Raw genomic sequence first — 16,089 nt, 5'->3', positions numbered from 1 at the left:
GACACACCACGAGAATGAGAAATAGCCGTCCAAGATCACCTTCTAAAACCTGCCAACTTTTAGAATAGTAGTGAACAAAATTTACCCTCTGACTGCAGAGAATAAACCAAAATTAATGAACTTAAAAACTGCTTTTCATTTCCCATAGTTCCAGTACATAATGTGAAAAAAAGAAAACTAACAAAGCATTACCATCCACGTTTCCTACACTTGTGGAATACTCAAACAACTACTTTGACCACTACATAATAAAGAAATACTTGAAAACTAATTAAAATAAAATAACAAACTAAACATGCCGTGGAATAAAAACGTGGTGGCATAAAGACTGATGGTGTGCAATTAGGATTTTGGAGCTTCCAGTTGGACTAGGCTGACCCACTTCGGAGTTGGGCTCGGGGTTGGGTTCAGGCCCAATTGGATTGGGTTTTAGGTCAGTATGTGCCTATCATCCTCTCCGTCTTCAAAAGAGTTTGACCTCAAACTTGGGATGGGCTCTTCAGGATCAAAATATGGTTGAAGATCAGCGACATTGATGGTGGAAGAAACACTAGAGTCACCCGGAAGATCAATCTTATACGAGTTATCATTCACCTTGGCGAGAACCTTAAAGGGACCATTCAACCAAGGGCACAATTTAGAACAACGCTTAGCTGGAAATCGTGCCTTTTGAAAATGCAGCCACACTAGATCACCTGGTTTAAAAAGAATGTGTTTCCGTCCCTTGTCTCGCTTATATTTTAGATGTTCATTGCTATTGGTAATTTTATCATGAATGCACTGATGAATGGACTTAATATCAGCTGCCAAATCATATGCTTCCTGAATGAACTTAACAGATGTATCCAAAACCGCCAGATCAAGTGGAGTGGACGGATTTAGTCCATAAACTGCCATGAAAGGGCTGACACTGGTTGTCTTACTAGGAGCCCGATTATAAGCAAATTCAGCCCTTGGTAATAGGTCTTCCCACTGCTTCATATTGGTCGTAATGAGGGCCCAGAGTAGTGAACCAAGAGTACTGTTGGTAACTTCAGTTTGTCTGTCTGTTTGGGGATGGCTGGATGTGCTAAACTTAAGTTTGGTGCCCAGTTTGCGCCACAATGTCATCCACAAATGGCTAAGGAATTTAGCGTCCCGGTCACTAACCATAGTTTTCGGTATTCCATGTAGACATACTACTTCTTTGAAATAGAGGTTGGCTATTTGGACGGCGTCATAAGTGGTATGGCAAGCGATAAAATGGGCCATCTTAGAGAATCTATCCACCACCACCATAACTGAATCCTTTTGGCGTTGAGTACGTGGTAACCCGGTAATGAAATCAAGGCTAACGTCTTCCCAAGGAGCAGCCGGTACACGCAGAGGCAAGTATAAACCGTGTGGGGAAGACTGACTCTTGGCTCGATGACATGGTAGGAAGCGTTTGATGAAATGATCGACATCACGGTACAGTTTAGGCCAAAAGTAATGACTACGTAAGATGTGAACAGTTTTGTCAACACCCAAATGGCCCGCTAATCCCCCTTCATGAGCTTCTTGTATAAACACTAACCGAATGCTATGGCGAGGAACACATAGCTGCTGCCTCTTAAATAAAAACCCGTTAAGAACATGATATTCCCCTGTTGCACGAGACTGGCAACTAGCATACAGCTCCCCAAAATCGGGTGTGGTTGTGTCGGAAGATTCAATTTAGAGACCAAAGTTCGGGAGGCGACATTAGTGCAACTCCCTCTGTCAATGATCACGGTACAAACCTTCTGAGCAATTGTACAACGAGTGTGGAAAATCGATTCCCGCTGAAGAGTTTCTTCTTCAATAGGTGTAGCACTCAGTGTTCGTCGAACAACCAAGCACGAACCTTCATCGGGTCCGGTTACCACTTCCTTTACTTCAGTTGGTGATGTCGAAGCTACACTCAACTCGGACTCAAATTCATAGCCTCCCGCGAGTTCGAAATCTGCTAGTGTAATGAGTCGCTTATTTGGGCACTCAGAGGCGATGTGTCCTAACCCTTGGCAACGAAAACAGCGACGGGGAGCTTTTGGGGGTTCAATGGAGGTACCAGGGGAATTCGTTGGGTTGGTGGTATTGGGTAAATTAGGCGATTTGAGGGCTGGTTAGGTTTCTGGTATGAATTGGGTTTATTAGGTGACCGGTTGCGCTCAAACTCACCTTTGGCCCGCTGTTGTGAGTCTACTTTGGGGGCCAGTAATGTTAATTCTGCTAGGGTTTGATAGGAGTGGAATTCAAAGACATTTGCTACACGTGGTTCAAGGCCTCCCAGAAAACGAACAAGAGTCTGAGGATCATCCTCAGGATTATCACACTTCATCAACAAATATTCAAATTCTCTAGAGTATTCCTCAACGGTACCTGATGCTTGCTTCAACGAGTGTAATTGGGAAAAGCTGCGCTGGATATAGTACGAAGGAAGAAATTTCGTCTTCATCTTCGCTTTCATCTTTGACCATGTTTGAATTTTCTCCTTTCCTGCACGTTCTCACTTCAGGCTCATATTCGGCCACCAGGTTGATGCATATTTTCGGAGTTTAAGGGCCACAATTTTGACCTTGTCATCCTCCGCGGTTTGTTTATAGTCAAAAACCCGTTCCACAGTTCGCAGCCAGTCGACGAACTCATCGGAGTCCAACTTACCATCATACTCCGGGATATCAACCTTGATGTCGTTCGGGTGCCACCCACCCGAGCATCCTTTTTTCACCGACCCACTGGATGGAGACCCTTCACCTTGGCCTTGAGAAACAATCAACGCTTGAATTTGCTCCTGCATTACCTGCATCCTTTGTGCCATCTCTTTCTTATCGGCTTCCATAGTCTCCAAAATCTTTTTTAATTCAATACTATTTCGGGTATCCATAGCTCTGATACCAAATGATGGCAATCAGCTTAACTTGGGACCTGAAAAATACCCGACAAACAGAAAACAACAATGGTTCCGACGAGATACAGTCACACCACCCGCAAGTCTCGTTGAGCAGAATCAAACTAATCCTGATTCTCGATACAGACACACCACGAGAACGAGAAATAACCGTCCAAGATCACCTTCTAAAACCTGCCAAATTTTAGAATAGCAGTGGACAAAATTTACCCTCTGACTGCAAAGAACAAACGAAAATTAATGAACTCAAAAACTGCTTTTCATTTCCCATTGTTCTAGTACATAATGTGAAAGAAAGAAAACTAATAAAGCATTACCATCCACGTTTCCTACACTTGTGGAATACTCAAACAACTACTTTGACCACTACATAATAAAGAAATACTTGAAAACTAATTAAAATAAAATAACAAACTAAACATGCTGTGGAATAAAAACGTGGGGGCATATGATGAATCAGAGGTTAATATTCAAAACACTATAAGAGAGAGTGAGTCTTTTTCTTATTTCTGAAAGTTGCAGTACAAAAGCAAAAGGAGAACCCTCCTATAAATAGCAAAAGAAAACAAACGGCTATGCTTATAACTCGCACAACCTAACCAACTTATTCAAAAACTTAAACGTAAACATACTGACTAAATCAACTGAAAAGACTCAACAACTCTTGACCACAATCAACACGTGCAGATGACTCAATTGAGCATGCCTTCCATATTTTTGACTTTGCATGGGAGTGTTGTGTCTTCTTTAACACCCCCTTGATACGCACTCCTGCACTCCAATCTTGTGCCTTAGATACACCAGCTTTTCTCTTGGAACTGCCTTAGTCATAAGATCTGCCAACTGTTCCTCAGTATCACAGAATTCCAGCTTGACTTGCCCCTAGTTCACCACGTCTCTGATAAAATGATACTTAAGTTCGATATGCTTTGAGCGATTGTTCACGACCGTATTCTTGGACAAGTTTATAGCAGATTTGTTGTCGCAGAATAGTGTAGTCCCTTGTACCTGAGCTACACCATGATCATTCAAAATCCTCCTTAACCACACAGCTTGACATGCACCTCCTGTGGTTGAGATATATTCAGCTTCTGTGCTAGAGAGAGCAACAAAGTTTTGTTTTTTAGAACACCACGGCACTGCTGCATTCCCAAGTAGAAACACATTTGCGGACACACTTTTTCTATCATCCAAACATCCGGCCCAATCACTGTCAGTATAACCCACCAGCTGCACATCATTCTTCATTTCATACCACAACCCAAAACCAGTTGTACCAGCAATGTATCTGAGTACTTTCTTAGCCGCACCAAGATGTTGTTTTGAGGGGCCTGCATATACCTTGCTAAGACTCCAACAGCAAATGCCAAATCTGGTCTTGTATGAGTAAGATACATAAGTCCTCCTACAAGACTTCTGTACATTGTTTCATTCACCTTGTCTTCACCATCATCAACTTTGAACTTGTCATTAGGACTCATAGGAACAGCTTCAACTTTGCTATCTTTCATCTGGAATTTGTTGAGAAGGCTCATAGCATATTTCTCTTGACTCACAAACACACCTTCTTTAAACTGTTTTACTTCCAACCCAAGAAAATATTGCAGAAGTCCCATGTCAGTCATTTCAAAGACTTCCTTCATTCCTTTCTTAAATTCACAAATTAGTTGCTCACAAGAACTTGTGCATATGATATCATCCACATAAAGGCAAACATAGATGATATCATGTGCATCAGTTTGCTTCACATATAAGGTTGGTTCGTTAAGGCTTCTATGATACCCATTGTGAGTAAAGTAACCATCTATTTTAGCATACCGGGCCCTTGGAGCCTGCTTGAGCCTGTATAGGGCCTTTTTAAGCTTATACACTTTGTCACTTGAGTCCTTCAGCTCATATCCCTCTGGTTGTTCAACATAGATGTCTTCTTCAAGCTCCCCATTTAAAAAGGCTGACTTTACATCTAACTGATGTAAAGACCATCCTCTTTGAGCTGCCACAGCAAGCACAACTCTGATTGTTTCGAATCTAGCTACAAGTGCAAATGTTTCTTCAAAGTCAATGCCCCTTCTTTGAGAATACCCTTTAGCTACTAACCTGGCTTTGTGCTTCAAAACTTGACCATCAGCACCGAGCTTCGTTTTAAACAGCCATTTCAGACCAACAACATTTTTTCCAATAGACAAAGAAACTAATTCCCATGTATTGTTTCTTTCTATAGCAGCTAATTCCTCTGCCATTGCAATTTTCCATTCCTTCCTTTTTACAACCTCATGATAATACATTGGATCACAAATACTTAATGCAAATTGTAAATGCATGTATTCTTCAGGTTCCAAAGCATGTGTAGATGCATAGATATCAGACAATGATCTAATATTCTGTAAGTCCTGTAACGCGTGCGGATCGTAACAGAATCGTCGATCCAACCTAGAGTGCGGAATCCCCTAGATTAGATTTCACAGAAAACGAGTAGAACACGAATCACTTTAAACCCGATCTTTATTGATTATCTTCGTAACAATTACAATCAATCAAGATCCTAATTCGTCCAAGCCGTTGTCTTTCACGAATCCTCTCCAAGTAATTAAGGTGATTAGAAGATTAACCTGAACCCTAATGCTAAGCTTTGTTTATATAGGACAAAGCTTTGCATATGGGCTAGGTCTTGGGCAAGGCCCAATTCGCAAACCCTCCCCCATATGTGGGTTTGGTTTGGCCCAATCACTCTTACTTCACTTTTAAAAACTATTACAAAGCTAAACCCGCTAACTGTTTATCGTTTTACTAATTACAAGATATCCAAAGACCAAATCTAAGCTGTTGTCACAAAACATGCACCAACAAACTCCCCCTTGACAATAGCTCGCAAAGGTAACTTCAGTCTTCAGAATCTCACAGTCTTTTGGTCTTTGGATAGCTTCAGCTTTAACAGCTTCTGTCAGCAACAGACTCCCCCTAAGCTGATGCATCCAATCACCCAATCTTCAAAACAGTAGCACTTGAGTAAACTCCAGTTCAGCATTTGAATAGCACTCTTCAAACTCTTCAACTCTTCGACTTTGTCTGCAATGTAGAAAGGAGGTTCTACCATGCATCCAAGCAAACTCTCATCTTCACAGCAACTCTTCAGCAATATACAGCTTCAATCTGTATACTATAAAACAAACATCTCGAGAAACCATAAGAATTTTTCAACATAAGTTAAACAAATTATTATTATTCAAGAGACTTGTTAAACTGTGTTACAAATTAAGCATTTTCCATTCAGCACCAACACGCACACAATTTCAAACAAAACATATCATAACCTGCTTGATTTGAAAAGTTTTGAACTCACTTACCAACACCGTCTCCCCCTATCAGTAACAATTCCTCCTAGAATAACAGTTTTTCGTACATTAAGAATTTTTAACAGGAAAAGACACTATTTTTGTATTTTTGTATTTTCTGAAAGCAATTAAATAACAAAAAGCAGTAAACACTCTGTTTTTGTGAGAATCACTGGTAAGAAGATCATATCAGCAAAATTAAACTGTTTCACACAATTAGTTAATTCTTTGTGTAATGTTTTAGTAAAAGCAGTTCACAACGATTACCGGTATGTTTGTCCACTTAAACAAAATGCATGAACATTTCAAGTACCATTACCGTATGATCTTTAAGTTAATTTTAGAATACCGAAATACGAGCGTGTCGCACTTCAGGATGTACCCCTGCGATCAAGGTATGCACAAAGATTCATCGTAGTAGATGAGTATACTGAATTCATCCGTTTTAATTTTCAACGATAGATAATTGGTGAACAGGTCAGTACTTTCGTACAGCAGAGAGACCAAAATATCTTATCGAGGGCTAAGACAGATACCATTTTTGGTACGAAATGTGCATTTTGCACTTATTGAATGACTCTCTATGAGAGCTTTTTCATTTTCAGGTTTTGGCATTTTTAGCTCTTTTAAGATATCCTGGGTGTGTCTAGGTCAGCATGTATCTGGATGCAGCAGAAGGACACCCATGATATCCCCGGATGAAATAACAGTATAAAGACCCAAAACTTCAGATTTTGGCAATCTATCAACGCAAGAATTAAGGTCATTAAACCATACACCACTTATGTGTTCCCCACTCATACTCAGTGTATTTATGTTTATATCACATTGGTAAGTTGATTATTTCATGCTCTTTGCCTACTGGTACATCATATGATAAGCTGCTATCACACTTAAGCAATTTTAGGTTCAATTTCAGTGTGACAGTCTAACTTACTGATGTACTATCATTTCTCCTTTTTCACACAGTGATAACTTATTTTTGATTTTTGATTTTTTTTTTATGTTTTTGATTTTTCAATGTTTTTGTATTTTTGATTTTTGAAAAAGCAGTAAACTATTTACAAAATTCTTATGAAAAACCAGTTATTCAGGATTCCTCATCCCGTTGAGTTCGACTAAGTGTTCAAAGCGAGCTCGATCAAAAGCTTTTGTGTAAAGATCAGCAAGGTTATCTTCTGTGTCGACTCGATGTAATTCAATTAGTCGTTTTTCAGCACAATCCCCTATAAAGTGATGACGTATGTCAATATGTTTAGTTCTACTGTGCTTTACGGGATTGTTTGTGAATGATATAGTGGCACTATTATCTATCATAATAGGAGTACGAGTGAAATCCAAACCGTAATCGCGCATCTGCTGTTGGATCCAGAGAACGTGAGAGCAACAGCTACCCGCAGCAATATATTCAGCTTCACACGTAGAGGTAGACACACAGGATTGCTTCTTGCATTGCCAAGACACGATCCTGCCTCCTAAGAACTGACAACCACCTGTTGTAGATTTTCTGTTTGATTTGCATCCTCCAAAGTCTGAATCAGTGTAAGCAACGAAACTCAGATCACTATCAGTTGGATACCACAAACCAAGTTTAGGTTTCCCCTTCACGTAACGAATAATCCGCTTCACTGCTTTCATGTGTGACTCTTTCGGATTCGCCTGATATCTGGCACACAAGCATACGGCAAACATGATGTCAGGTCTTGAAGCAGTCAAGTACATCAGAGAACCAATCATCACCCTATATTGAGTAGGATCAACATCTTCAGTGCTTTCATGATCTGGGCCGAGATTGTGGTTTTCATAAATGGGTGTGTTGGAAGTAGAGCAATCATTCATTTTGAACCGATCCACAATGTCATACACATACTTCGTTTGATGAATAAACATCCCATCCTCCTTCTGTTCAACTTGTAATCCCAGAAAGTAAGACAGCTCACCCATAGCGCTCATTTCAAACTTGCTCTTCATCACCTGTTCAAATTCTTTACACATATTCTCATCAGATGACCCATTGTAGATCCCTAGATCTTGAACCTGATCATATCCAGTGTCCTTCTTCTTCATGCTAAGTTCATAAGCTCTTAGCTTTCCAACGACTTCTTCCAGCTCCTTTGTTTCATATTCAGCTTCTCTCTTTATCATGAGAGTGTAAATATCCCATTTAGCAGGCAGGGCATCTCGCAGCTTGTCATTTTTCTCTTTGTCAGAATAGCAGTCTATATCATAATTATCCAGCTCTGACATCAGATGGTAGTATCGAGTGATGATGTCCTCAAGTGACTCATTCTTCATGTGCTTAAACACAGCAAACTGCTTCTTTAGAAGATCAACTTTGTTCTTTTTGACATCAGGATTTCCTTCATATCTCTTCTCTAGAGCATCCCACATTTCCTTTGAAGTAGTGTACTTCTTAAAGGTATGTTTGATACTATCAGGTAGGGACATCTTGATGGCAGCCAAGGCTCTCTTTTCAGCCTCATACATCTTTTTATCATTCTCCTGCATGTTCACATAAGCTGTCACACGAGGTCTGCCTTCAAAGTCATGTGTAGGGTTTGTGTACCCGTCAACAATACAGATCCACATGCGACTGTCCTGATATTCAATGAAGGATTGAAACCTATCCTTCCATGTCAAGTAGTTCTCCACCTTCATCATCTTTGGTGGTTTGTTCGTAGTGTTAGTCATGTTCGACATTTTAACGTACTCAGACTGGGAAAACCGTACAAATGTTGTCCGAAATCTGTTTTATCAAATTATACCGTTAGATTCGTCTCGAGATTACGATTCCAATGATATATAATGTCGAAAACCTTTTTTTTGTCCTAAAAATCCAACGAACCCAACGGTGCAAACGGTTTGTCCAGATGAGCTACGGATAGTTCTGTAAACGCAAAACAGTAAATTTTATCTTACGCAAGCCACTAAAAATTCCACCTCGTTCGAAATGATCAGAAATGGTTCGAAAGGGTTATGCTTATCCGTAATGGCCAGTATTGATCCGAAATGACCACCTCAAGTCCGTAATGCATTATTCTGATCCGTAATGATACTCTCTGGTCCGTAATCAAACACCTTCTGATCCGAAATTGACTATCTAATCCGAAATGCAGGACTGATTATCCGAAATCAAGGTCTGAAGATCCGAAATTCAAGTCAACTGGTCCGAAATGCAAGTTTTTGATCCGGAATGCAGGCCTTCAAATCGGAAATGGTCCGTAATTGATTGTTTCTGGTCCGAAATTGATGCTGATAATCCGAAATAACTGATTTTTGGTCCGAAATCCAAGTATTTTGATCAGTAATGATCCGTAATGCTTGAATCTTATCCGAAATCAGCAGCAGAACACGAACTCAGCCTCCGAAAACGTCCAAAAACACCAATTTTCTGTAGAAACGATTCTGAACCAAGCCAATCAAGAGCCGAATGCTCTGATACCAATTGTAAGTCCCGTAACGCGTGCGGATCGTAACAGAATCGTCGATCCAACCTAGAGTGCGGAATCCCTTAGATTAGATTTCACAGAAAACGAGTAGAACACGAATCACTTTAAACCCGATCTTTATTGATTATCTTCGTAACGATTACAATCAATCAAGATCCTAATTCGTCCAAGTCGTTGTCTTTCACGAATCGTCTCCAAGTGATTAATGTGATTAGAAGATTAACCTAAACCCTAATGCTAAGCTTTGTTTATATAGGAAAAAGCTTTGCATATGGGCTAGGTCTTGGGCAAGGCCCAATTCGCAACCCCCCCCCCCATATGTGGGTTTGGTTTGGCCCAATCACTCTTACTTCACTTTTACAAACTATTACAAAGCTAAACCCGCTAACTGTTTATCGTTTTACTAATTACAAGATATCCAAAGACGAAATCTAAGCTGTTGTCACAAAACATGCACCAACATATTCAAAGGAGTTTGAGTTATACTATTTGTAGTTGTACTTGACTGAGACCCTTCATGCAAAGGTGACTGTTCATCCATGTGCACCGAGCTAGAGTTAGATGAGGTAGTAGGTACCATCTCATCTGTAGCAACTGTTACATTGGTTTGTGATGTTGACCCTTCAGTAAGAACATCAGCTGCATCCATTGGAAAAGGAAAGTCAACCATAATCTTTTCACCTTTGTCAGCTTTTTCCCAATTCCATGCAGCTTCCTCTACAACAGTGACATCCCTACTGGCTTCAAACTTTTTAGTAAGAGGATTAAACAACCTGTAACTTGAAGGACTTTGTGAGGAGTATCCAATAACAATCATCTTCTGGGAACGATCATCCAGCTTCTTCCTTCCTTGAACATATACATGCTTGTAGCCCACACTACCAAACACACAAAGCTTAGACACATCAGGTACTTCTCCTGACCATGCTTGAAGCGGTGTTTGATCTTCAAGTGCACTTGTTGGAGATCTATTAAGGACATAAACTGCCGTTGCAACAACTTCTGCCCATAAACAGTTTGGCAACTTCTTTTCTTTCAGCATACTTCTTACCATCCCCATTATAGTATGATTCTTCCTTTCCACAACCCCATTCAATTGAGGAGTATGTGGCACTGTTAATTCTCTTCTTATCCCACTTCTTTCACAAAAATTATCAAATTCTTTTGAACAAAATTCTCCTCCTCTATCAGTGCGTAAAACTTTTATCGTGCTCTCACATTGTTTTTCAACCAAGTTTTTAAATACTTTGAATTTAGCTAGAGCATCAGATTTGTTAGTGAGGAAGTACACCCATGACATCCTTGTAAAATCGTCAATCAGAAGAAAATAGTAGAGAATGTGACCTAGACTTTGAACTTGCATGGGGCCACACAGGTCTGCATGCACAAGTTCTAATCTGGTTTTAGCTCTCCATGAATGAGATGTGAAAGGAGTTCTTGAGTGTTTTCCCAATAAACACCCTTCACACTTTTGCTGTTCTCCTAATTCGAGGAAGTCCTCTCACCATACTCTTTTCATGTAATAATCTCATGCTATCAAAATTTAAATGAGCAAACCACTTGTGCCATAATTGAGAAGTTGTATCAACACTAGAGGTCATTACTCCAGGAGAGGCAACATCCAAGAGAAACATGTTGTTACTGAGGACATGGATCTTCATTACTTCTACACCTTGGCTTTTGATTACACATTTATCATGCTCAAAGAGAAGGGAATATCCTTTCTTCATCAGTTGACCGACGAAAAGAAGATTATACTCCAATGAAGGAGCATAGTACACATCATCAAGTAATCTTGAGCCCAACGATCTTGCATTTACACGAACTGTTCCCTTGCCTTCGATTGACAGCTTCTTTTTATTTCCCAGTTGCACTTCCACTTTGAAAGTCTCATCCAGATGGGTAAAACTTGATCTAGACCCTGTCATATGATTCGAACACCCAGAATCAATAAACCACAGGTTATTGTTTTGTACCTGATTGGATTTTGTCATTGGACATGGCTTTTCATCTTCTATAAAAGGCCATGAATAAATGTTGGTCTTCACTAGTCTCCTCTTTTTCGTTTGTTTCAGTCACATTAACTTGTGGTTCTTGATTATACCAACAATCAGTCGATATGTGCCCATATTTCTTGCATACATAACATTGAGGAACCCTGCTGCGATCCAAGGTTCGTCCTCTTCCACGACCTCTTGCAAAACCACGTCCACGGCCATGAGAACCATTCGTATTTTGAGATCGACTGAATTCTTGAATCACTAGTAGAGCATGCTCTTCAGTTTTTTCAGTTTTGTCATTCACCCTACTCATCATTCTTTGTTTCTGTGACTGCAATGACCCCATCAGTTTAATTGGTGAAAGTTTCGAAAGATCATAAGCTACCTCAATTGATGGTACCACATAATCAAACTTTGATGTTAGGCTTCTCAGGACTTTCTCCACAATTGCCTGATCTGTCAGTTCTTCTCCGTAAGATCTCTTTTGACTGACTATAGCCATAACCCTAGAAAAATAATCACCAACTAACTCTCCTTCTTTCATGGATAAGTTTTCAAAATCCCTACGAAGCCCTTGTAGTTTAACACCCTTTACCTGGTTATCACCTTGGAACTCAAGTTTTAAAATCTCCCAGCTTTCCTTAGCAGATGATGCCGAAGCAATCCTGGAAAAGAGAGTGTCATGTACAGCCTGTTGAATCAGAGCCATAGCATGAGCATCCCTTTTCTTCAGATTCTTAAGCTTGGCAACATCAGTTTCTTTATCATCGACACCAGCATCAACCAAATCCCAGATATCTCTAGACTTGAGCATAGTTTTCATGCGAATGTTCCAGTGTTCATACCCTTCTCCCTTAAACACAGGGATGGGGGTAGGAGCAGTTGGAAGGGTACTAGTTTGGTCAGCCATGAGGAATATGAATGAGAGGAATCGAAGGAACCAGTGCTCTGATACCACTGATGAATCAGAGGTTAATATTCAAAACACTATAAGAGAGAGTGAGTCTTTTTCTTATTTCTGAAAGTTGCAGTACAAAAGCAAAAGGAGAACCCTCCTATAAATAGCAAAAGAAAACAAACGGCTATGCTTATAACTCGCACAACCTAACCAACTTATTCAAAAACTTAAACGTAAACATACTGACTAAATCAACTGAAAAGACTCAACAACTCTTGACCACAATCAACACGTGCAGATGACTCAATTGAGCATGCCTTCCATATTTTTGACTTTGCATGGGAGTGTTGTGTCATCTTTAACAACATAAAGACTAATGGTGTGCAATCAGGATTTTGGAGCTTCCAGTTGGACGAGGCTGACCCACTTCGGAGTTGGGCTCGGGGTTGGGTTCGGGCCCAATTGGATTGGGTTGTAGGTCAGTATGTGCCTATCAGCATTATACATCAATATGTGTCTTTGTCATTACCCGACAGTCGACACTACAATACTACCTAAAACTTATGATCAACACAGGTCATCTATATTTGTAATACTGTTTGAAATATAAATTAAGCCATCTATATGATTGAACGATATAACATGAAACTTTGTAAACTCTAGCATATTGCATTATATTACTATATTGGACGATAGCAATTGAGAACATGTTAGTGAATCAAGTTATGTTTGCTAGAACGGTTTAACATTTCATGAGTTGTGGTTATGGTTAGGGGTGGATCCGAAGTCTATACTGTGCGAATTTTTCAGGGCTGGTCAGTGTGCGAAAGGTTTCAAATGCAAGTTTTCTCATGATTTGAATGTACAAAGGAAGGGTGAGAAGATTGACATTTTCAGTGATAAGCGTGATGAAGGTGATGCATTAACGTTTTTTTCTTTTTATACTGTTGGTTTACTTGTTTTCTCTTTCTGTGCTTTAATATGGAGTATAATCAGTTTCTTCATGTGTATCTTAGGAACAATGGAGGACTAGGATCTGGAGACGTTGGAAAAAGTTGTGGAATCAAAAGGGAAAGAGTACAACCAGAATAAACCAACCGACATTGTATATATTCTTAAACTCTTACTTTTAAATTCTTTTTCCAAAAAATCTCGTTCTAATATTAAAACCCCATGGTTTGTTGCATAGCTCTTTGGATCACTAAGCATCCTTATGCACATTTTGATTTACAACTATATCTTTTTTGTAAGTATAACATGATCATAAAAATGACTTGTAATACACTGGTACGTAGTAGATACATGAAATAAAGGTTGATTTATTTTATAGACAACAAAGATCAACCATACATAGCACACTATAGAACGAAACACATACATAACCCAGCCATGGGTACTCTAACATGTTTTGAACGATATCCTTTTCATGATGTTTGGGAAACACCACTAAGTAGACTTTTTAGTGTGTACCCTTGGTTTTTTGGGGTAAAGAATACGTTTCTTGGGGTTAAAGAGATAGTGAGAATCATACATAGAGCGAAACATATCCACCAAAAGAGGAAACTGCAATGCTGCAAACGCAATGACTGGGACGGTAGCAAATACAGCAATAAGGATTGGTACCCATTTCAACCCCTTGTGGTATAGCACAAAGAAACTTGCACTAAACGTCACCATCATTGTTGCTACAGAGATGAAAAGTGTTAGTATGCCTATCATAAGCTTTGTGGGTAATGAATACATGAAATCACGTTGACCATGACCAGATGTCAGGATAGTCAAAAACACCAAAAGTGAAGTTGAGGAAGTGAACAAAGAAATGGCATCTGCAATAACAAAGACTAAGAAGGTACGCTCATGAGTGAAAACAGGAAGCCCATGATCTTGGTTGTAGCCACCGGGAACTGTAAAGGCTACAGCAAATGCAACTGTGAAAATAAGTGTGGCAACGACCATGCAGTCTTTCATCCAATCCAATCCTTTGGAAACTAGATCTTTGTTTTCTTCAGAGAATAACTCATACGGTGTTTGACCAGCATTGTTCTTTCTTTCCCTTACATAAGGTGGCGTCATCTTGTAAACTTCCTACAATGTAAACAGTTATATGCAACCATAACTCATTGTAATTTTCATTATTCTATTTATTGTTACACTAACATACAAGTTTCATTCAACATGGGTGCTTATTAAATATTGTGAATGATATCTGAACTACTCCAATAAGTAATAACAGGAAATGGGGTGGGAGGTTTCTGGTGGAGTTTTCCTTAAAGGTCAAACTTTCAAGCCTTACGAAACATCGCCTTTAAAAAAATGTAACAACAGGAAATAAATTAATTACCCTACTTGTTACAATTTATTAGTTCAATCATTCATGCTCTTTGTTTAGTTGGGGGAGTATTCCTTTTATTGTTGAATTACATTTTTGTTTGTACAATCATATAAATTAGTACTATATCCATAAGGGGAGGCAGGTGGGACACTTTTTCTACGTGATGGACATTTCATAACGCGTGGATAATGCCAAACACTACCCCCACTGTTTCTTCCTCACCCGTGCACTTCATCACTCGTGGAGAATATCACGCGTGAAAAATGAAATATTGTGAGGAAATGTGAGGGTTTATTGTTGGGTGTTGTGAGTGATGGGCATTTCCACTAAAAAAGGTTGTGAGTGATGGAATAATGGTTGATGACATGGCGGAGCTTGATTGGATGTTGTGAGTGATGAGTGAGTGATGAGAGATCACCACCCCCTCCCCCCTAAAGCAATCAACACTAAGGAGTTTTGGGACATATTGTAAGACATACCTGGAACCACAATAATTCTCGTTGCATTAGCAGAGATGCACCATACGTCTTAGTTGCCATCTGCTTCGAAGTCTTCCCAACTAAATGAAGCATAGTGTTACCATCTGAATTGTCCTGCATTTCGCATATAAAGTCCTTGGTGCTGCCAGCTATCTCGTACAATAGGTTGTAGACACCTTGCTGACGGTGCATAACAGCTACATGAAATATAGTGAGCCCATCATCATTTGTGCTAATCATAAGCTGATGATGATAGGTTCGAAGCAACTCAGCTATAAACCTGGTGTTGCCTCGTTCTGCAGCAACAAATAACGCTCCAGGTTTCGGTGGTTTATTAAGCCAGGAAGGAGAAGTTTCTATCAGCATTTTCACAATTTGATCAAATCTCATTGTTTCGGTAGCATGCTTCCAAATAATCTGTAGTATTTTCAGTGCATCACTATTCTCTTCTGTGGCAGGTTGTACTTTCATACCAGAAATTCTACAAATTGAAAGTAATTTTTATTTTACCAAAATAAGGAAAAAGCAAATACTTCACAGTAACAAAACTTGAACGCTATTAATGAGAGATATACATCTATCTATAAACATGATTAATGCTTACTTCGCTCTATGATTCTTGTGATAAGATTCTTTTCTTCTATATTAAACGCATCGGGGTTCTTAGCCAATGAAGTTAATAGGCCCTTAT

At 39.5% G+C, this 16,089-nt stretch overlaps 1 protein-coding gene across 1 annotated transcript; it reads right to left on the bottom strand.

The window, feature by feature from the left end:
- Positions 1-14,033: 14,033 nt before the first annotated feature.
- LOC110872604 (ankyrin repeat-containing protein NPR4) lies at positions 14,034-15,788 on the bottom strand. Its single transcript, XM_022121419.2, has 2 exons — positions 15,399-15,788; positions 14,034-14,672 (listed from the first exon to the last, which is right to left on the bottom strand). The coding sequence occupies exons 1-2, from the start codon at positions 15,786-15,788 to the stop codon at positions 14,034-14,036; spliced, it is 1,029 nt and encodes a 342-aa protein (XP_021977111.2).
- Between the last annotated feature and the right edge of the window lie 301 nt (positions 15,789-16,089).

Source organism: Helianthus annuus, chromosome 8 (assembly GCF_002127325.2).
Source record: "Helianthus annuus cultivar XRQ/B chromosome 8, HanXRQr2.0-SUNRISE, whole genome shotgun sequence".
Taxonomy (NCBI): Eukaryota; Viridiplantae; Streptophyta; class Magnoliopsida; order Asterales; family Asteraceae; genus Helianthus; species Helianthus annuus.
Note: the sequence above shows the minus strand (reverse complement) of the source record. Positions and strands in the feature narration are given on the sequence as shown.